The sequence below is a fragment of the Carya illinoinensis genome, chromosome 12 (genome assembly GCF_018687715.1).
Source record: "Carya illinoinensis cultivar Pawnee chromosome 12, C.illinoinensisPawnee_v1, whole genome shotgun sequence".
NCBI classification, from domain to species: Eukaryota; Viridiplantae; Streptophyta; class Magnoliopsida; order Fagales; family Juglandaceae; genus Carya; species Carya illinoinensis.
Window position 1 is genome coordinate 16,976,520 of NC_056763.1, and position 24,136 is coordinate 17,000,655.

At 33.2% G+C, this 24,136-nt stretch overlaps 1 protein-coding gene across 7 annotated transcripts; it reads left to right on the forward strand.

The window, feature by feature from the left end:
* Nucleotides 1-1,151: 1,151 nt before the first annotated feature.
* LOC122290105 lies at nucleotides 1,152-22,846 on the forward strand. 7 transcript variants are annotated; one of them, XM_043097645.1, is made up of 8 exons: nucleotides 16,120-16,305; nucleotides 17,448-17,986; nucleotides 18,455-18,604; nucleotides 19,951-20,064; nucleotides 20,650-20,691; nucleotides 20,819-21,261; nucleotides 22,081-22,285; nucleotides 22,388-22,846. In XM_043097645.1, the coding sequence occupies exons 2-8, from the start codon at nucleotides 17,464-17,466 to the stop codon at nucleotides 22,690-22,692; spliced, it is 1,782 nt and encodes a 593-aa protein (XP_042953579.1). In that variant the 5' UTR covers nucleotides 16,120-16,305; nucleotides 17,448-17,463; the 3' UTR covers nucleotides 22,693-22,846. The 7 variants fall into 7 exon arrangements, with proteins under 7 accessions (XP_042953580.1, XP_042953576.1, XP_042953579.1 ...); XM_043097646.1 differs by lacking the exons at nucleotides 16,120-16,305; nucleotides 17,448-17,986; nucleotides 18,455-18,604; nucleotides 19,951-20,064 and adding exons at nucleotides 1,152-1,295; nucleotides 2,439-2,977; nucleotides 3,428-3,577; nucleotides 4,775-4,882 and having other exon boundaries at nucleotides 22,081-22,846; XM_043097642.1 differs by lacking the exon at nucleotides 16,120-16,305 and adding an exon at nucleotides 1,156-1,295 and having other exon boundaries at nucleotides 22,081-22,846.
* The last annotated feature ends 1,290 nt before the right edge of the window (nucleotides 22,847-24,136 follow it).

Sequence of the window (24,136 nt, forward strand, 5' to 3'; positions counted from 1 at the left end):
CAAAGCATATGATTTGGTTAAGAGAAAAGCTGGTTTTATTTTGGAGATACAAAAAAGGAATGATTAACTAACTTACCTGGTTTGAGATTTGAGATGCTACTACGTGACGTTACTGAATTTCCTGAATAATTTCCTCCCTCTTCTATATCCTCTGTACCTGGTTTAAAAAGAACACCATGGCTTACCAACATTATGATGTTGGGTTGTAGCCTCAGTAAAACGTTTGATTTAATAATTGCGTTGCATGCCTTTATACCCTTAAGACATTTTTATCAGTGCCAAGAATCCGCCTAAGCCCTTGAACACATGAAACGATTTACTTTCTGAGACACTTTCACAATTTTCACGTTCAAACGTTATATCTCAGGGAAGACTTCCAAGCATTACAAAAAAATATATATATTTTGTGACGGTTGAATAGTAAAGGGCCATAAATTAGTAATTTCTATGATGGCTTTTAGGTGAGTGTTATGGTGACGGTTTCAAATCATCACAAAATAGTTTTAGTGATAATTTTGTCATTTTCAGTGACAATTTGGTCCGTCACAAAATCTAAATTCTGTTATAGTGAGGACTAGTTACATTGGATTAATTTTCATGAAAAATAAAAAAATGAATTTCAAACTCGAGACTTCTTCCTTACCCACCTTGAGTTTGAGGGGATGAAGAAATATTAAGATTCAATTTTATTGTTATCAAGATATTTAAATTTTGTAATTATCTAGAGATTATCTTCTTCCTTTTTTATGATTGCTGAGTTATATTTTATATGTCAACTTCTTTTAATATATTTAAATATTTTTAAAAAATTAAAAAAAATACATTAATATACTTCAAATCACTTTTCTAATTATTAAGTAAAAAAAAAAAAAAATTACCGAGTGATCAAAGGTGATCATATTATCGCACACGACAAAATTACAACTGGCCAGCCGGTAATAATTATGGTTCCAATTACTTTTCGAAACGTTATTGCACGGATAAAGATCTTTTGAATAATTTCTACTACAAAATGACGATCGACTTGGAATCTCAGAGAATCTGCTTTAGACAGAAAAGAGAAATGATTAGACCCCACCCAAACTTTATGTCTGCATCATGATCATGTCTTGTACTAAAGTAGCGATAAAAAGGAATCAATTCAAAGGCATATATATTGGAGTCGTGTGCAGGTCCTCATTTCTGCAAGACTGATAGTCGTGAGCTTCCGGAGACTACAAGATCAGAATTATAAATTAGAAGTCGACAGTTAATTTTGGAGAAAATCCCTCCTTCCCTTCCGTCCAGCGTCGATCGTAAGTATAAATTAATTATACATCTGTTTACATACATGAGAGTGATGAAGCCGTACTTGTCAGTTGATCATTAGGAGCTTTTTTCTATAATTAAAGATCTAAATCCACTGTTTTCTACTTCCTATTTAATGAGATTAATTAGGCTCCGATTTTTAAATCGGCAATCACATGATTAAATTAAGGATCGATGGCAGATCCATATATATGTCTGTGTTATCTAAATTAATTTTTAAGATGTGGAAAACTTGGTAAATTTATATTGGAATAGTCAAGTATATAATTAAAAGCTGCTAGCCATATTCTGAGTTATGAGCTATAATAATTGTTCATATATGTAAGTAAATGGTAACTTAGTAACATTAATTTTCGCTGCAATTCTTGATCTCCATCACAATTCTTGGGTTTTTATAAATTTTAATTTCTAGAACGTTGTTGGATATAAGTATGAGCTAATTTCGTACATATTTTGATGCTTTGTGCTTGAGAATAGAGTTAATCAGTTAATTTAGGTTGCTCAACGGATTTATATCTTAGGATCATGTATCGGTTGTTGAAAATTAAGAAAATGAAGATATAAATATATGTAATAAAAAAAAAAATAGGCATTTAACAAGAAGAAAAAAAATATTAAAACAAAAAAGTGTGACAAACTTTACCTAAAGATTTAGCAAAACCAATATTGCTAATGTTCTAAAGTGTCTTTTAACTTTTTACTTTACCAGAAGCAACAGAGGTGTTAGCGAGGGAACAGAAAGATGGAATGGGACACATAAATGAAACAAAAAATTATAAAAAAAAAAAAAAAATTCATAATTTAATTTCTAAACACTACTTGAATAAAATAAATTTTTTTAATTTTTAATTTTTAACTTTTTATCTAATTATTACTTAATTATTATTCAAGTATAAAATCCAATACAACTTTTACAAACTGTAAAATAAAACTATATTAAAAAAAATCATATTTAAACAATTTGTTAACTTTATAATATTTTCGTTCAACTTTATCTCTCTCATTTTTCAAAATCAGACCAATACAATATCTTAATTGATCAAATCATTTCATTACTATTAACAGAATTTTGAGATCCTTCAAATCTTTCTAACCAATTCTTATTCCTAATTGAATACTTAATATTGCAGAGAAAGTAAAGAAAAAATGGCAGAACATCGGGATGTTGAAGAGTTAGATAAGCTTTCAGAATTGTACAAAGCTGTTCGAGACGGTGATTTCCATAAGACGGGAGAGATTCTTATGTCTCTACTCGACAATACAGTGAATTGGGAAATCCCAGATAAAGGCCAAACGGTTCTTCACACTGCTGTTACATATGGACATGAGGATATAGTGGAGGCGTTGGTGATGAAAATGTCGAATGAAGGCTTGGCCATGTATGATAGTCATGGTTACACAGCTCTAAGCAAGGCAGCTGTGCTTGGAAAACAACAAATGGTGGACTGCATGCTTTAGAAGTACTCTGGCTTGATTAGCATTAAACATCGCATAGGGGAACATCTTCCAGTTGTTATGGCTATTGACTTTGGGCAAATAGAAATGGCGTGCCATTTGTATCATCGTACTCTACAAGAAAATAATTTAATTCCACAAGATAATGATCAGGAGATTCAGGACCACAATGGTGCTACACTTTTTACCCGTGCCATCTATATCGGGACTTTGGGTAAGAACTCGTACGTGTTTTACTATCTGATAATAGATATCTTTGATAAGAAATTCTATACATTGACATAGTTTAGTGTTGAGTTATGTTACATATAACTCCACTGATGTGATTGACTACATCACTTTTTTTTAATATAAAATAATTATTTTGGTCAATCATATCAATAGTGTGTAAAAAGTATATAAAAATGAATACATATAGAGTTTTTGTTTAATGTTAGATCAATTAATTTATTATATTATGCCACGTCATAAATGTATAAATTTTTTTTAGTATATACTTAAAATTTCTAATCCATTAATTAGCTGCAGTTATTTTCTTGCTATATATATATATATATATGTATATTCATTTGAGATCTTGGCAATATAAATATAATAATTCCTTTTTGACCATTTTTATAAATTTTTGTACATGATACGCCTGGTACGTACGACACATTAACAGATATTGCTTTGGATTTAATCCAACGCTGCCCACGTTCGGCATTGGCTCTTGACAAGGATGACGAGTCTCCCATCTTAGCATTGGCCTCTATGCGTCATTCCGTCCCAAGTAAAACTCAGCTCGGGTTTTGGAAGCAACGCATCTACTCCTGTACGTATTACCACTATGATCCATTAATTCTCTTGCTTTACATTGTAATAGTATTCAATATTAATGGCTCATTTTAAAAAAAAAAACACCATCAATAATATATATTTGATTACTTTTTCTTAGTAATTAAAAAAGAAATATTCAAGAATTCCTAAAAAGATATTCTCCTGCATAGAGTAGTATCTTTAATCCCTGATCTATTAATTGTAACAAAGACAAAAAATAATTTGGAATTAGTTAAAGGACCATGCTGGTAATTGAATCGATATCGGGCATTTCAATGCAAATTTGTGTTGTGTTTTTATTAAAGATCATTTGGGATAAATACATAAAAGGCTCTCAAACTATCACAACATTAATTTCCAATCAGACCCAAAATCGTCAACTCCAACAATTGTTCCCTCGAATTATGAAAAGTTAGCAATCTCCCCCCTCCATAAAAAATTGGCAGATACCCATCAAAACATTAGAAAATTTACAACAAATTTTGAAAAATTCAAAGATTTAAAAAAAAAAAAAAATACTGAACAAGACTTGAGAAACATAAAAGCACTTAGTATTTTCGAAATATATTTGTTAAAAAGATTTCTCTTTATTTGTTAGAATAATAATTTTTATCTTAAAAAATATTTGTGTGAAAAAATATTATTTAAAACTTATTATTTTTATTTGATAGGGTTATTTTGTAATTTTCAAAATATTTTTAGGGGTAATTTTGTCTTCTTCGGAGAAAAGAGGTTGCATTGCAACTTTTTGACAGTTTAAGGGAATTGATTGTCAAAATTGATACTTTGGGAATGTGATTGTAAATTGGGTGGTAGTTTGAGAGGCTTTAAATACAAAACACAATTTCATCACATTTATATATATATATATATATGAATTTAAAGTATAAATCCATGACTTCTTTCGATAAAGTGAAAGTAATATAAATATAAAATTATATACAATGTATTTCATGTATCTGATTTCAAATATCATTATAGTTAATTTGCAAATTAGATTCTCTTTTACTAAAATAAGAAAATATGCTTAAGTTATATAAAGTCGATGCTATACCTCAAGTTATTTATTCTCTTATTTCTTTGTTATTTTAAGGCATACTTAATATTTGATTTGTTGTTGTTTTTTTTTTTTTTTGGTGGTTATAAAGAAGATATTGTTAATTGGATTTGTTAACTTTTGCTCGCTAAAAAGGTATGCGCATTCCACCTGTATCTCTGACCGGCAGTGAGACTCGGTTGAACATTTCAACCGGAGATCAACACCAAAGCAATCAAGAAGATCATCAAAATATCATATCAGGTATGCTAATTTTGCCTCAGCGCGCTTGCTTTCCCATAATCTTTAGTTTTTCTTTTGTGATAATCAGCTATGATCTAATACTTGATATATATGATTTTGATAGCATGGAATTTTACTCCTTTGAAGCCATGCACATCATTTATTCCTATCAAACTACAATACTTATTTAGTCCAATAGCAATGATTGATGCAGATATGAAATTTCAAATTTGCAAGTTTTTTTTCTACAATAGTTTTTCTAAAAACATATTGATTGATTGCAAAATAAGATCATGTAAAATAGTTATAGGAGGAATATCAGTACTCTTAATATATATATTATCTAATTATTTATAATGGCGTTGAATCTAAATCTATTATGAATAATCAAAACACATATAAGACATGCATGTTGATCATCTAGTTACAACGTCGATGGTCATTAATTAATCGAAGCCTTCACAAACATATTTTTCAAAATATATAAATATATATTTTTAATTGAATAATTTTAATTATGCAAGTCACATTTTTCAACAAATTATCTAGTTAATAATTTTCAAAAATAGAGTAAATAATAAAGTTCCAGCTCACTACACAAATTGTTTTTTCTTTGCAGTACTGTTAAGAAGTTGTGCCGCAGGAGTCCTCAACTTCTTTGGTATACACTCCATCAAATTAATCTTTCACTGATTTTGCTTTTTGTTTTAATTATTATTAGTTTATTTATAATTGAATCTAGTTAACTAATTGACAATGTCTCGCTCATAATTGTCAAAGGAATCACGCTGTTGTTCGAAATGAAGAAGATCCATGACCCGTACATTGAACTTCTTTCTCTCATGTCTGAAGAGATATCAAACTCAAAGCCTCAGAAACTTAAAGATGGCCTGGTTCATTCTGCCATTTGCCAAGCTACCAAGAACGGGATATTCGAGTTTGTTTCTAAGATGCTTAAAACGGATCTAGAATTTATAACGGTCCGAGATGAAGATGACAGAAACTTATTTATGCTTGCCGTCTTGCATCGTCACGAAAAAATCTTTAGCATTCTATACTCCCAAGATATGATGATGAACTACTACTCCTTCATGAAATGTTTACTAGATGTCGATGGAAATAACATATTGCATATGGCAGGGATTATAGAACATTCCACTCCCGTTAACCAAATTCCTGGGGCAGCTTTACAAATGTAAAGAGAGTTACAATGGTTCAAGGTCCTCTCTCTCTCTCTCTCTCCGCCATGTCGTAGATGATAAGCTAAAAAAAGAAGTTTATAAAATGACTAGCTCGTTATCAGTTCCTATTTTTTTCTCTATCCTTGTACATGTCTGAAATATATATAAATATATATATATATGTATATATGCACTTAGCGCTATATATTCAATGGAGCTGATGACGATTTAACATGCACTAGGAAGATTAATCTAATTTGGAAGCATTGACCTTGTTAAATTACCATTTCTTATGTGCAAGGTTAGATTTTCAGTTTGTCTAATACTATACATGCAGGAGGTAGGGAAAATTGTCCATCCCAAGGATAAGAAAACAAAAAACAAAAATGGTTTCACTCCCCAACAATTGTTTACGAGGAACCACAAGAACATGATGAAAGAGGGAGAGAAATGGATGAAGGACACAGCAGGGTCATGTACGGTGGTGGGTGCTCTCATTATTACCATTATGTTTGCAGTGACCTTTACCATTCCAGGAGGTAACAACCAAGATACGGGCCTGCCTATTTTCTTGAAGAAAAGCTTGTTTGGAGTCTTTATGATATCTGATGCCTTATCCTTCTTTTTATCCTCGACTTCAGTCTTAATGTTTTTGGGAATCCTTACCTCACGTTATACAGAAGATGATTTTCTTGAGTATTTGCCAAGGCAGATGATAATAGGCCTTTTCACTCTCTTTTGCTCTATTGCGACCATGATGATAACCTTTGCCAGTGCTCTTTTAATCATCCTACATGAGCAGTTAAGGATTTCAATTCCTCTAATTTCACTTCTTTTGCCAGAGACATGCCAGTATCTTCATGAGCTGCATGACACATTCTGACCCACTTTCTAATAAGCCTGCCCCTCTTTGGTTTTAGCTATGTTTCGACCATATCCTCCTCTCCAATGGGCTGAAGCCCATTTGTATTAATCACCATTTGGTCAGCCACTATATTAGTATCTTTATATGATGGATCCTGAACCATTTCCTCTCTGTCTGGCTTAGAGGAATCTTGCTGAGTTGGCTTATCAGTTATAAAAATAGGAGTCATCATATCCATATTATTGCATGCTACGTTATCGCCCATTGACTCCTCCTCCCTTAATTCATGCATAACAGAAACATCGAATAACTCTTTCTCTTGTAACTTCTCTTGGTTCTCTTCTCTATTCTTTGTCGATTCCATACCTCCCAACTGGACACCAGTGGCTTGTCGTTCACTTTCTGATGAAACTTCCGGTGTAGACTTTCGATGAGCTGAAGTCTGAGGTTCAGAACTTTCCTTCCCTCTGCGTTGCAATGAACCAGTACGAAGCCAAGGTCCGAATGGTAATTGATCAGCAACCCGTGCCACTTGAGGACCATCAACCTCACAGTCTATAAGTTGATGACCAAGTTTAACACACCAGTAGCAGAAATTTGGCAAGCGTTCGTAGACGAAACGGATCTAGCATATACCATACTATCCCAGATTGACTCTGACACCACGCATAAGAGGCTATGATATATCAATCTTGACTCTAATTCTCATGAATTCTCCCCATGCAGCCTCTCCTTGTTCACCATCAACCTCCTCCACAGTTCCTATCTTGTTACCAATAAGGCGTCCCACCTCCTCATTCATAGCATTTAACGGCATCTCATATAATCCAATCCAGAAAGAAGCTTCCAATACTCTAATTTTTGTTACCTGCTGATCACCTTCTAGATGTTGCAACAGAACCAAGTTTTGATCAAACGACCAAGGTCCCTCACGAAGAACACGTTGCTTGTCACGCTCATCCGCAAACTCCACCAGAATTAGTTTGGGCCCCAAATCCTTAAAACTTACTTTATGAACAGGTTGCCATACTTTCCTCATCATGCTCTTGAGGGCTTCACGATTATAATACCGATCCGATAGCAATGACATCACCAAACAACGTTCTCCACGTATAAAGCTGGTTCTGTTGATTAAGAGAAAAGCTGGTTCATCTTGAGCAAACTAAATAAAGCATTTGATTTCATTAAGAGAAAAGCTGGTTCATCTTGAGCAAACTAAATAAAGCATTTGATTTGATTAAGAGAAAAGCTGGTTCATTTAGGAGATACAAAAAAGGAATGGTTACCTAACTTACCTGGTTTGAGATTTGAGATGCTACTACGTGACGTTACTGAGTTTCCTTAATCATTGTCCTCCCTCTTCTATATCCTCTGTACCTGGTTTAAAAAGAAAACCACGGCTTACAAACATAATGATGTTGGGTTGTAGCCTTTGTACATGATAACGTAATAGAGAAGGGAAAATCGTAAGTGAGTTTACTAATGGAGATGAGATTTTTAGTGAGGCTCGGCACAACTAAAACATCTTTTAAATGAAGAGAGGATGTGGGAGAGAAGGTACCAGTGTGAGAAATTGGAAGAGAGGCACCATTACCAACTACAACACAGTCCTTACCAGAATATGTATTTGCGTTGTCCAACTGCGCAACATCATGAGTCATATGGGCGGTAGCACCGGTGTCCGTATACCAATTGGAATCTGGTACGTCATTAAGAGAACAAGAAGTGAAAGCCTCGGCTAAGTTGGCAGCAGTGGAAAACCGAGTATAACGATCTCGGCATGAGGAGGCATAGTGACCTTCTCCACGACAGATTTGACACCGGATTTGTCGATTTCGATCTCGATGATTGCGGGTACCACGACCACATCCTCCACGAAAGAAACAGCCTTCTCGTCGCCCACCGGTATGTGGAACAGTCTTGATGTTTTGAGATGCAGTGAAGGCAGCGGCAGGGGGGCCCGAAGGAGAAGTTGACTCCAAGGAACGGACAAAAATCTCATAGCTCTCGGCTTTGGGCACAATGTCATCAAAATTAGGGAGAGGAGAGAGAGACAATTGAGTAGTTGAAAAGATTGAAAAAGATGAACCAAGACCACGTAAATACCAGTGGATTTTGTCAAGATCTTCAACCGGACGCCCCATGGCAGCAAGCTAATCGCAGATGGCTTTGAAATGTCGGGAGAACTCAGGTACAGTTTTATCATGCTTTTTCATGGTCTGAAGATCATCTTTCAGCCGAAGTTCTCTAGACTTCGATCGATGGCTGAATGTAGTTTCCAGCCGAGACCAAACAGCACGGGACGTGGGCAATCCAATGACAGCAGACATGGCTTCCTCGGTTAAAGTGGAGAGAAGGAGACTAAGCACAAGTTGATTGGTGCGTTGCCACTCAGCCAACTTGGGATTTAGTAAAACAGAGGAATCTGAAACAATGGTTGCAGGGGGCTCGGCAAGTGAACCATCAATATAGCCGAGGAGAGTCAGGGATTGCAGCAGCGGCAGCACTTGACTGCGCCAAAGGAGATAGTTGGAGGATGATAATTTGATGGTGAGAAGATGAACCATGGTGGAGAAAGGCAGAGTGGGGTGGACGGAGGCCATGGGATCGAGGATGTTAATCCAAAAACCTGGCTCTGATACCATGATAACGTTCTGTAAAAACCACCGTGATTGCTTCGGATGGTGTACGTGAATATTTATAGAGTCAGTTTACATGCATATGATGCTAAGTACAAATTATAGCCGTTGCCTACAAAGAAAAGATTTAATCTTGATCTTGATCTTTATCTTGATCTTGATCTTTATCTTGATCTTCCGTAATAGTACAACTTTGATTTAATAATTGTACTGCATGCCTTTATTCCCTTAAGACATTTTTATTAGTGCCAAGAATCCGCCTAAGCCCTTGAACACACGAAATGATTTGCTTCCCGAGACACTATAGATAAAAGCTTTGCAATTTCAATATTTGACAAGCCTAACTGTTGATGTTGTGTTTTGCAGCCTAGGCAATTCCTCAGAGGCCCAATATTGAAACCTACAATGAAGAATAAGATTGGGCCCCGGTGTGGTCCAGGGTCTCTCTGATGCCAAAGTCAAATGGGGTTCCTTCTATAAGTGATTTAGAGAAAATGAGTGTGAAAGAAGAAGAAGAAGAGAGAGATCCCCCTTGGTGGGTGGGCATATTTATACCTGGTTTGGGCTTGGCCACTGAGGCAGATCGGGGGGTGTCAAACCGAACTCGGATTGGGCCTCTAGCGTGCATCCCTACCATGCAGCAAAGTGTCAAGCCAGGGTTGCGCCGACCTATGACACCCCTACAAGTCATCATGTGTCCGGCCCTCCCTGAAACACATTGCGCCCAGGGTCCCTTGGATAGGTTAGGCTCAGCACCCAGGCTTCTTAGACGGGCCTCTAATGCAACTCCCTCCTGCCCAATCCCTTTGAACCCGGGCTTCCTAGATAGGCCTGTTGCCCTTTGGGCTCAGGGCTTCTTGTACCTCCTAGCCAGATCTCGTTGGGCCCAAGGCTTCTTGTACCTTCTAGCCCAATCCCTTTGCGCCTGGGTTGGTTCTGGGGAGAACCCCCCTCACACTAACGATTTGAAAAAATCCAACTTTGACTTAAAAATATTTTGAGCATTATATGCACACGATATGGGAGGCTTCATTGTAAAAGTTTTTATTTGCTTATCACTAAAACCATGAGCCCTAAAAAACTCAGCAATAGTGTGTGCATCACTTTCTAGCAATGCTAGGTATCTACTAAGCATTTTGGTGAGACTAGAGCCAGAAAACCCCAAGGATTCAAACATTTCCAAGTTGGGCATAAGGGTATTGTCTAAATTAGTCAAAAGCAATTGTGAACAACTACTAATTAAGTGTCTGATATGGGTCTGCATCAAACTGTGATTTCTCAACAGGTCTAGAACTGAGTAGGAATTCTTTATGTTCGCAATGTTGAGCTTCTTAGAATATGAAATGGAAGATTTCAAGGAAAACCCAAACCAATCTTGGAGGAAGGAGACTGTTAGAGATTGTGGGTCCTAGAATTAGGAATTTCATACATGGTTTTCAAAAAGGAGGCTGAGAAAAAGTCTAGTTGAGTTTTTTAGATTGGTTTCAGAGAGGAGATGGGTGGTTGACGTGACTGATCATATGGGGTATGAACAATTTCGTGCACAAACTTGCCTGTATCTAGTGGACTGTTTGACAAGGGACCGACAACAACCATCACCTAAGTGTGTGATGTTAAAAGAGAATAGCACAGAGGAAATACTGTGGTTTTCAACAACGAGAGAGAGCTTAAAATAGGGGCTCATAGAGAGTGAAGGACTGAGCGATGATTGAAATTCAAATTGATGACTGTAGCATGACAAAGTGTGATGCCCCCAAATTCCGTTTGGGATCGGACGGAAATTTGAAGCGTCGAGACATGCAACACAAGGTTACCTGCCCCCGTTCATGACATATAAGATGCAATGTTCCTAACATGCATCTAACAATATGCAATATTCACAGCGGATAAATTTTTTCTTTAGCAATACTATGCACCAAATTGAAAATATCTCAAATGCTTAAAACATACTTCATACATAAAAACCCATTGAACAACTAATATCACAACACTAGTCTAAAAAGTACTAGAGATGCAACTCAATCGTACAAGTAGTAATTTACGTTAATTACTATATTAACATTGATGTTGCATCGTCGCTTAATCAACTGTGTCTAGTTGATCAGCTCCTGATTCTCTTTCAGGTCCTGTAACAAGATCTACCATTCGGGAGGAATGGTAGTTGAGACTACCAAAGTGAGATTTGATTACAAATCTCAGTAAGTTAACAAAAAAACTTCCACACAAGCTAATGATGCATGGATGACAGTAAAAGCATAAATGCATAATCAAATTCATAAGTAATTAAAACATAACTTAGCGTACAACATAGTATAATTGACATAACTTAAATTGAAACATGAACTGAACTTGACTTGATATGAACTTGATCTGAAACTTGACTTAGCATGAACTTGCTCTGAAACTTGAATTAACATGAATATGATATGAAACTTGACTTATCATGAACTTGTTCTGAAACTTGACTTAACATGAACGTGATATGAAACTTCACTTATCATGAACTTGTTCTGAAACTTGACTTAACATGAAAAATACATACTCCACAGTTGTTGTGGTCCCATGTATTCTAAATGTAAATACATACTCCACAGTTGTTGTAGCCCCATGTATTCTACATGTAAATACATACTCCACAGTTGTTGTGGCCCCATGTATTCTACACAAACTTGACTTAACATGAAAAATACATACTCCACAGTTGTTGTGGCCCCATGTATTCTATGTGTAAATACATATTCCACAGTTGTTGTGGCCCCATGTATTCTACGGAAACTTATTCTTTAACTGCTTAAATATATATTCCACAGTTGTTGTGGCCCCATGTATTCTACGTGTCACAATTGCTGTGTTTCACGTAGTGTATGCATCACTATTGTTGTGACCCCATACATAAGTAATCAAGATGAAACGTGACTGGAATATGAAAGTACTGAAATCCTGATGTAACATAACATGACTTGAACATAACTTGAAATACATGACCAACTTGAGATAGAAATATTTCGTAACATGACATAACATATAATAGACAACATATTTAATATAACATACTTGCAATAGTGAATATTACATGACTTGACATACATGTAATAGATGGCATATTTAGCATGATGTACTTGTAATGTACTGCAATACATGACAAAATATATTATGTAACAGATAAAAACTGATGACAGAATAAATTCTGTATAACAAACAATTATGTGATGACTTGGCATGACATGACATATATTATAACACACATACATACACTGTAGTTCCTTTACTTAGCACACATACAAAGTAGATTGCTAGTAAGTTAAAATCTAACTTATCTCGATCTCCGTGTTTCTTATAAAACCTCAAGCGCGATTACGAGGAACTGTAATTAGTGATTCTAAAAGTTAGCACTGAATTACTAATAACTTGAAATATGAAAAATACTAACTTAAAGAGTAAAATTTCTATTTTACTCTCTACATGTAGGAAAATGACCGTTTTACCCATAACTTAAGGATTTTGCATACTAACTCCAAAAGTCACTAAAATTTACATGTCTCATATAAATTTTATCCTTAACTCAAATATCAATTTAGAAAAATTTAAAACTAATTACAACTATTAAAACTCTATAGGGCCGAAATTCTCATATGCTATTTCCATTGATTTTTGTTTCTAACTTGTTTTGATTAACTTTTTGATCTATGACTTATAAAGATGTGATCTTCAAACCAAACTATCACATGGTTTAAAAAGATATCGTAAAATATATATAAGCTTCTAATTCAAGATCACATGGTTAAAAATTAACCAAAACATAAATTTAGCCAAGAACATCCACACTTTGGCTTATCTGAATATCTCTTTGCATAAAATTTCATATCTTTGAAACTAACATCAAATATCTTCAAAATAATAATATAACATGTATATAAGATGCTTATGATCCTCCAATAAAATTATCAAAGTCATTGGAATAGGTTTAGACCACCAAAGAGTTAAACTTTCTCAAAACAGAAACTGTTTTTCCTCTTCCAGTTTCTAAGTTTCTAAATCTAAGAAAATCTTTCATCAAAACCTTTAATCATGTAAAAACCCTCAACCAATAGTCATATATACATGTTAACAATATTCCATAAAAATTTCGGACCAATATCTATCAATTAGCTTGGTCAAAAACTCCAAACTATAACATATTCTCCAGTTTATCTTCCAGAATGACCTTTCTATAGTTTACATAATATTTGATTGACCAAATGATCTTCAAATGGGACAAATAAGATATCCACGTAAACTAGACTAAAAAAAGAACAACTGATATGAAGGAGACTTTATGATAAAACACTTACAAAACCTTTGAAATGGGAGTGCAAAAGAACTCCTAAAAGTTGTCAGAGAGAGAGTGTTTGATATTCTTTTAATGGAAAGTATAAATGAAGATAATTTCGTGGGGAGGGGTGGCTGGAGATACTTATGGATGAGATATGGAAGAGATGAGGCTGGAGTGAGAGTTAAGTGTAGGACTCTCTTATCCGAAGTGAGAGTTAAGTGTAGGACTCTCTTACTCGGAGTGAGAGTGGAGTGTAGGACTCTCTTACCTAATAATATCTACAAAAATCAATTCAAGATATTTTTACCCAATAATATCCACGAAATTAGCTTAAAATATTTTTATCCAATAATATCCACAAAATTAGCTTAAGATATTTTTATCCAATAATATCTACAGTTTTGAACAGACGTTTTGTCCGAAAATATGAAAAAATGTTATTGCGCCATAAGACCTTAAATAACCCTCTGAGTCTAATGGCACAAACGATAAGACATTTTGACACTTCTAACTATCTCCAATAATCAAAAATACACTTCTGATACCATAGTAAATAATAACACTAACTATGTAGTTAGACAAAAACCTATACGATTAATGGATTCGTGAAAACTTATGGGGTTTTCACGAGATTCCTAAAGTTAATAGAAATTTCATAATTGAATTTCTAACGGGTTGTTACACAAAGACTCACAAAAGGAAGTGGCACAAAGTGGCGGGTTTGGGTGGCCAAAGTCAAAGTTGGCAATTTTTGTTACGCTTTCCAGTGAGGTAAGGGTCTTGTTTTTGTTGTGATGACTTTGTTGAGGGAGTTGGTTGTTGTTGTCTTTTGAAATCTCGAAGGAATGAAATGTATAGATAGAAGAAATTGGTTGAACATGTTCAACTCAAAATCACTCATTGACAATGATTCAGAATTTTAGTGTACTTAGAATAGCCAAAAGATAGCAATTTAAGGATGAAGAAGTGTTTGGCGTGTTTGATTTGGTTTCGGACAAGGTGCCAACGAGTTCAAGTTGACACTTGACACTTGTACGTAAGCACTTGACACTTCTGACCCAAGGGAATGGGGTGTGACAGTCGCATCCTCTGTCAACTAGTGAATGCCATTGCAACTGGAGGGTTGCCTTTATCCCATTTAGTTGACACCCCTCTAGTTGGGCCCGTTGTGGATAATAAAAGCCCATTAGCATGGTCCATCGGCTTGAAGTCCAAGAACAATTACAAAGGGAGATGATGATCCAGATGAAGTGTGTTATATCATTGCAGGAGGATCGCAGTGGGTGAGGAAAAAAGAAAAAATAAATTTTATCAATATTATTATTGTTTATCACTTTTAATCTCTAATTTTGCAACTCTATAAAACATTATTAGTTGTTAAATTTATGATGCAAGATGATACAATTTATATTTTTTTTAATTTTATGAAATTAATAATGTGGAACTGTCACAAAATAGTTTTAGAGACAATTTTGTCATTTTCAGTGATGGTTTCGTCCATCACAAAATCCAAATTCGGTTATAGTGAGGACTAGTTACATTGGATTAATTTTCATGGAAAAAAAAAAAACAGAATTTCAAACTCAAGACTTCTTCCTTATCCACCTTGAGTTTGAGGGGATGAAGAATTAAGATTTAATTTTATTGTTATCAAGATATTTAAATTTGTAATTATCTAGAGATTATCTTCTTCCTTCTTTATGATTTCTGAGTAATATTTTATATGTCAACTTCTTTTATTCCTGATGAGCGGCTTCCAATAAACTAGAACAAGTTAATTTTTGAGCGGTGTTATTTTACTATCTAAGTAGTACTGCTCATTATTACTGTAAAATATTTTAAAATTTTTCTTTTATATTTTTAATATTTTTTAAAAAAAAAATTATACTAATTTAGTTGAAATCACTTATTTAATTATTAAATACATAAAAAAAAAAAAAAAATTACCCAATGATCAACTAAAGCGATAAATCAACTTGAGCGGTAAAGCAACTTTTTTCTTAATTTTTATCCAACAATAATAAAACAGGCCATAAAGTAAATTCAAAGGTGATCAAATTATCGCACACGACATAATTACACGGACCCGCTGGTAATGATTATGTTTCCAAATAGTTTTCGAAATGTTAGTGCACGGATAAAGATCACTTGAATAATTTCTATTCCAAATTCCAAAAACGTAATTTGGAATCTCAGGGCATCTGCTTTATACAGAAAAAAGAAATGATTAGACCCCGACAAAACTTTATATTTGCGTGATGATCATGTCTTCTACTAAAGTAGCGATAAAAAGGAATCAATTCCAAGTCATATATATTTGAGTCGTGTGCAGGTCCTCATTTCTGCAAGACTGATAGTCGTGAGCTTCGATCCGGAGACTACAATTACAAGTACTCGACAGTTAATTTTGGAGAAAATCCCTCCTTCCCTTCCTTCCAGCTTCGATCGTAAGTACAAATTAATTATACATCTGTTTACATACATGAGAGTGATGAAGCCGTACTTGTCAGTTCAGTAGGAGCTTTTTTCTATAATTAAAGATCTAAATCCACTGTTTACTACTTCCTATTTAATGAGTTTAGGCTCCGATTTTTAAATCAGCAATCACATGATGATTAAATTAAGGATCGATGGAAGATCCATATATATGTCTGTGTTATCTAAATTAATTTGTTTAAGATGTGGAAAACTTGGTAAATTTATATTGGAATAGTCAAGTATATAACTAAAAGCTGCTAGCCATATTCTGGGTTATGAGCTATAATAATTGTTCATATATGTAAGTAAATGGTAACTTAGTAAGATTAATTTTCACTGCAACTCTCGATCTCCATCACAATTCATGGGTTTTTTATAAATCTTAATTTCTAGAACGTTGTTGGATATAAGTATGAGCTAATTTCGTACATATTTTGATGCTTTGTGATTGAGAATAGAGTTAATTTAGGTTGCTCAACGGATTTTATATCTTAGGATCATGTATCGGTTGTTGAAAATTATGAAAATGAAGATATAAATATATGTAATAATAAATAAATAAAAATAAAAAATAGGCATTTAACAAGAAGAAAAAAAATATATTAAAACAAAAAAGTGTGACAAACTTTACCTAAAGATTTAGCAAAACCGATATTGTTAATGGTCTGAAGTGTCTTTTAACTTTTTACTTTACCAGAAACAACAGAGGTGTTAGCGAGGGAATGGACAGATGGAATGGGACACATAAATGAAACACAAAATTATAAAACAAAAAATTCATAATTTAATTTCTAAACACCACTTGAATAAAATAAATTTTTTTTATTTCAAATTTTTAACTTTTTATCTAATTATTACTTAATTATTATTCAAGTATAAAATCTAATATAACTTTTACAAACTGTAAAATAAAATTATATTAAAAAAATCATATTTAAATAATTTGTTACTTTATAATATTTTCATTCAACTTTTTCTCTCCAATTTCTCAAAATCAGACCAATACAACATCTTAATTGATCAAATCATTTTATTACTATTTACAGAATTTTGAGATCCTCCAAATCGTTCTAACCAATTCTTATTCCTAATTGAATACTTAACATTGCAGAGAAAGTAAAGAAAAAATGGCAGAAGGTCGGGATGTTGAAGAGTTACATAAGCTTTCAGAATTGTATAATGCTGTTCGAGACGATGATTTGAATAAGATGGGAGAGATTCTTAGGTCTCTACCCGACGATGCAGTGAATTGGGAAATTCCAGATAAAGGCAAAACAGCTCTTCACACTGCTGTTACATATGGACACAAGGATATAGTGAAAGAGTTGGTGGTGCAAATGTCGAATGAGGGCTTGCGAATGCCTGATAGTGATGGTTACACAGCTCTAAGCAAGGCAGCCGTGCTTGGGAATTGGCAAATGGTGGATTGCATGCTTGAAAAGTACTCTGGCTTGATCAGCATTAAACATTCCACAGGGAATCATCTTCCAGTTGTTATGGCTATTGACTTTGGGCAAATAGAAATGGCGCGCCGTTTATATTATTGGCCCACTCCAAAAGAAGATTTAATTCCACAGAATAATGATCAGGAGATTCGGGACCACAATGGTGCTACGCTTTTTACCCGTGCCATCTATACCGGAACTTTGGGTAAGAACTCGAACGTGTTTTACTATCTGATAATAGATATGTTTGATAAGAAAAATTCTATACATTGACATAGTTTAATGTTGAGTTATGTTACATACAATTACTTTTATATATTTTTTGTACACTTCACTGATGTGATTGACTACATCACTTTTTTTAATATAAAATAATTAATTTGGTCAATCATATCAATAGAATTTGTAAAAAATACGTAAAAGTAACTACACATAAAATTTTTATTTAATGTTAGATCAGTTAATTTATTATTTTAAGCCACGTTATAAATGTCTAAATCTTTTTTAGTATATACTTAAAACTTCTAATCCATTAATTGGCTATCGTTATTTTCTTGCCACACATATATTCATTTGAGATCTTGGCAATATAAATATAATCATTCCTCTTTGACTATTTCTATACATGTTCTATATATGATACGCTTGGTATGTACGACACATTAATTAACAGATATTGCTTTGGATTTAATCCAACACTGCCCACGTTTAGCACTGGCTCTTGACAAGGATGACGAGTCTCCCATCTTAGCATTGGCCTCTATGCTTCATTCCGTCCCAAGTAAAACTCAGCTCGGGTTTTGGAAGCAATGCATCTACTCCTGTACGTATTACTACTCTGATCCTTTAATTCTCTTGCTTTACATTGTAATAGTATTCAATATTAATGGCTCATTTAAAAAAAAAAAAAAACACCATCAATAATATATATTAGATTACTTTTTCTTAATAATTAAAAAAGAAATATTCAAGATCGAATTCCTGAAAAAATATTCTCCTGCGTAGAGTAGTATCTTTAATCCCTGATCTGTTAATTGTAACAAAGACAAAAAATAAATAAAAAATAAAAAATCATAATTAATTAGATAATTTGGAATTAGTTAAAAGACCATGCTGGTAATTGAATCGATATCGAGCATTTCACTGCAAATTTGTGTTGTGTGTTTATTTAAGATCATTTGGTATAAATACATAAAGGCTCTTAAACTATCACAACATTAATTTCCAATCACACCCAAAATTGTCGACTCTAACAATTGTTCCCTCAAATTATGAAAAGTTAGCAATCTCCCCCCTCCATAAAAAATTGGCAGATATATATATACCCCTCGTTAAAACATTATAAATTTTACAACAATTTTGAAAAATTCAAAGATTTAAAAATAAAATACTTAACAAGACTTGAGAAACATAAAAACATGCATTTAGTATTTTCAAAATATATTTCGTAAAAATATTCCTCTTTATTTGTTAGAATAATAATTTTTATCTTAAAAAATATTTGTGTGAAAATATATTATTTAAAATTTATTATTTTTATTTGATAGGGTTATTTTGTAATTTTTAAAATATTTTTAGGGGTGATTGGGTCTTCTTAAGAGAAAAAAGGGTACACTGCAATTTTTTGGCAGTTTACGGGAATTGATTGCCAAAATTGATACTTTGAGGACGTGATTGTAAATTGGGTGGTAGTTTGAGAGACTTTGTAGATTTTCTCCTATAAATATAAAACACAATTTCATGTATTTGAAATCATATAAATATATATATATATAAATGAATTTAAAGTATAAATCCATGACTTCTTTCGATAAAGTGAAGGTAATATAAATCTAAAATTATATACATTGCAATTCAAGAATAAAAAATATAATATAAATCTAAATAATTTCAACAAGAACGCATTTCAAGTATCTGACTTCAAATATCATTATAGTTAATTTGCAAAGGTTCTCTTTTACTAGAATAAGAAAATACACTTAAGTTATAAGGTCGATGCTATACCTTAAGTTATTTATTCTCTTATTTATTTGTTATTCTAGGACATACTTAACATTTGATTTGTTGATTTTTAGTCATTATAAAGAAGATTGCTTCACTCAAAACATAGAATATTATAAGTTTTACTATATTGTTAATTGGATTTGCTAACTGTTGCTCGCTAAAAAGGTATGCGCATTCCATCCGTACCTCTAGCCAGTAATACTGATCAGACTTGTTTGAACATTCCAAACGGAGAACAACACCAAAACAATCAAGAAAATCATCAAAATATCATATCAGGTATGCTAGTTTTGCCTTAGCTTACTTTAATTCCCATAATCTTCAGCTATGATCTAATACTTGGTATATAAGATTTTGATAGCATGGAATTTTACTCCTTTGAAACCATGCACATCATTTATTCCTATCAAACGACACTACTTATTTAGTCCAATAGCAATGATTGATGAAGCTATGAAATTTCAAATTTGCAACTTTTTTTCTATAATTGTTTTTCTCAAATAAAAAATAAATTGATCGATTGATCATTGCAAAATAAGATCATGTAAAATAGTTATAGGAGGAATATCAGTACTCTTAATATATATATATATATATATATTATCTAATTATTTATAATGGCGTTGAATCTAAATCAATTATGAAGAATCAAAACACATATAAGACATGCATGTTCATTTAGTTAATTACAACGTCGATGGTCATTAATCGAAGCCTTCACAAATATATTTTTCAAATATATATATAATTGAATAATTTTAGTTATGCAAGTCACATTTTTCAACAAATCTAGTTAATAATTTTCAAAAATTGAGTAAATAATAAAGTTCCAGCTCACTACATAAAATTGTTTTTTCTTTGCAGCACGGTCAAGAAGTTGTGCCGTAGGAGTCCTCAACTTCTTTGGTATACACTCCATCAAATTAATCATTCACTGATTTTGTTTTTTGTTTTTTTTTTTTAATTATTATTAGTTTATTTATAATTTGGTCTAGTTAACTAATTGACAATGTCTCGCTCATAATTGTCAAAGGAATCACACAGTTGTACGAAATGAAGAAGATCCATAACCAGTACAATGAACTTCTTTCTCACATGTGTGAAGTGATATCAAAATCAAATCCTCAACAACATAAAGATGGTCTGGTTTATTCTGCCATTTTACAAGCTACCAAGTACGGGATGTTCGAGTTTGTTTCTAAGATGCTTGAAAAGAACCTAGAACTTATATGGGTCCGTGATGGCGATGAAAGAAACTTATTTATGCTTGCTGTCTTGCATCGTCATGAAAAAATCTTTAACATTTTATACTCCCAAGATATGATGATGGACAACTACTTGGTCATGTTCAAAGGTATACTAGATGTTGGTGGAAATAACATATTGCATATGGCAGGGATGATAGAACATCCCACTCGGGTTAATCAAATCCCTGGGGCAGCTTTACAAATGCAAAGAGAGTTACAATGGTTCAAGGTCCTCTCTCTCTCTCTCTCTCTCTCTCTCTCCATGTCGTAGAGCTAAAAAAAGAAGTTCATAAAATTACTAGCTCATAATCAGTAGCCTTATACAATAATTGCTTGAGATTTGTGCAGGGTTTGGGAGTTGAACTTAATTAACAATTCCGTGTCATACTCCTAGATTGGATCAAGACTTAATTAAGATTCTCTCTAAGTTCTAATTCGAACTTGAGTACCTCAAGTGAAATCGAAATAAAAATATGAATTAGGCCCTTCTAACAGGACCAGACCCCGAGTCTACATTAACTTTTCAGCTTCATGGTACAGACAAAGAAACACCAATGCCACGTTGAACATCTATTACATCCACTATCTAGGTGAAATATTAGTCTTTTATAATTCTTCCAATGCAATGTCATCCTGTTGTGGCCCGATCTTCATCTTATTACAAATTGGGACTGCAGCCATGTTGTATTTCAGATCTTGAACAATATTTTAACACGTAAAAAGCATGAAATAAAAGACTGTGAGACCTTTTCTATCTTTATATTTTGATCAGGTCGTAGGAGGTAGACGTTGAGGTACTGGGATATATAAGGATTAATGGTCTTATAGAATATCAATTCCAGTCTTTTTCTCTATATATCCTTGTACATGTCTGAAATATATATATATATATATATATATGCGCACTTGGAACTATATATTCAATGGAGCTGATGGCGATTTAACATGCTCTAGGTAGATTAATCTAATTTGGAAGCATTGACCTTGTTAAATACCATTTCTTCTGTGTAAGGTTAGATTTTCAGTCTTTCTAACACTATACATGCAGGCGGTAGAGAAAATTGTCGATCCCAAGGATAAGGAAAAAAGGAACATAAATGAACATTTCACTCCCCAAGAGTTGTTTACCAAGAACCACGAGAACATGATGAAAGAGGGAGAGAAATGGATGAAGAATACAGCAAGGTCATGTACAGTGGTGGGTGCTCTCATTGTTACTATTATGTTTGCAGTGACCTTTACCATTCCAGGAGGTAACGAACAAGATACTGGCCTGCCTATTTTCTTGAAGAAAAACTCATTTAGGGTCTTTATGATATCTGATGCCTTATCCTTCTTTTTATCTTCAACTTCAGTCTTAATGTTTTTGGGAATCCTAACCTCACGTTATACAGAAGATGATTTTCTCGAGTATTTGCCGAGGCAGATGATAATAGGCCTTTTCACTCTCTTTTGCTCTATTGCAACCATGATGATAACCTTTGCTAGCGCTCTTTTAATCATCCTACATGAGCAATTAAGGATTTCAATTCCTCTCATTTGTTTGGGTGGTGTTCCAGTCATCTTGTTCTTATGGATTCAATTCCCCATTCTTAAAGATATGATCATTTCAACCTATGGGCCAAGCATCTTCGACAGGAAAAGGAAACTGAAATTGTAAAGTACTTGCAATAGGATATCATCATGTATAATATTTGTTGCATGAATTATTGAATATCAGCCAAAACCGAATATTTGTTCCCTTTTGTTGCACCTATAATGACCAATGGATGGATTTTCAACATAGGTTTATAATCTTGCTTGTTTTATGGTTACTTTTTTTCGACCTATTATCATTACTTCGTCAATAAATTATTCAACTCTTGTGATATTTAAATGTTTTTACATATATTGTTCTATTCAATAATTTTGAGAAACAAGAAAATACGTCCTAATTTATCATACTTCCACTATGGCTCAACCCTAATTACTTCTTCATTCATATAATTACTTTCATTTAGGTTTTTTTTAAATTGTTATTATTTTTTCGCCATGTGGCATACTACATTAGATTTTTGTTGAAGTTTCAAATGGAAGTTTGACGAAGGGACTCAATTAAAAAAGTTACAAATTCGAGGATTAAAACTATAACGTTGAAAGATAAAGAGCAAAACGATAACCATGTAAAATAACCAATTATATGTACTTAGTCACTATTTATATGTAAACTATATATGAAATTTTTAGCCAACTTTATATGAAATAGCATGCTTGTCGACTGTGGTGGATCCACAAATTTACTTTCAAGGAGATGAATTGGGTTTTAATTTGAAAGAGTTTTGTGTACTTTTTTCCAAGCCTTAAATATGGGTTAATTGACATGTTCAAATCAACATATTGACCTGGCATTAGGAAAATGAATGTATTTTTTAAGTAAATTCATTTTGCCGTATGTGTTACACATGTATAGACTACAAAACAATTTGTATTTTGTGACAGAGGAAACAGTCACAAAATATGACCAAAACTTCACCAAATACATTTGGTGACAGTTTTAAACCATCACCACGTCCGTCACCTAATGTGCATCATAGAATACAATTGGTGATAATTTACTGTGTAAACGTCACTAAAAGTACTTTTAGTGATGGTTGGAGGTATTCCGTTTGGTATAACGTTCGAACATGACATTTTTTTGTAACGGTTGGAAACTATCATAGAAAGTAATGTTTGAACGTATGATATAACGTTTGAATGTCAAACCGACCACTTGGCATTCGAATGACAGAAGTTCACATTCGTTAATTGTTTTTTGAACATATTAGTAAAAAGTTCAAACATTGATACGTCAGAACATTAACTACAATAAATGTTCTAATTTTAGTTCGGATGTTAATGGACCAATATTCGAACGTAACTAGTATAACGTTAGAATGTTAACGAAGAAGTGCTTGAATGAATGTATGTACGTTCGGATGTCTGTTCGAACGTTAATCATTTAAACATTCAAATGTTTTGTTAGTTTAAGTGTATTTAAATTCGAATGTTTAGTTGTACGTTAGAACGTTATTTTTAATTTTGTTCAATTAGGTTCGAACGTTTGTTCAAATGTGAACCAACGTTCG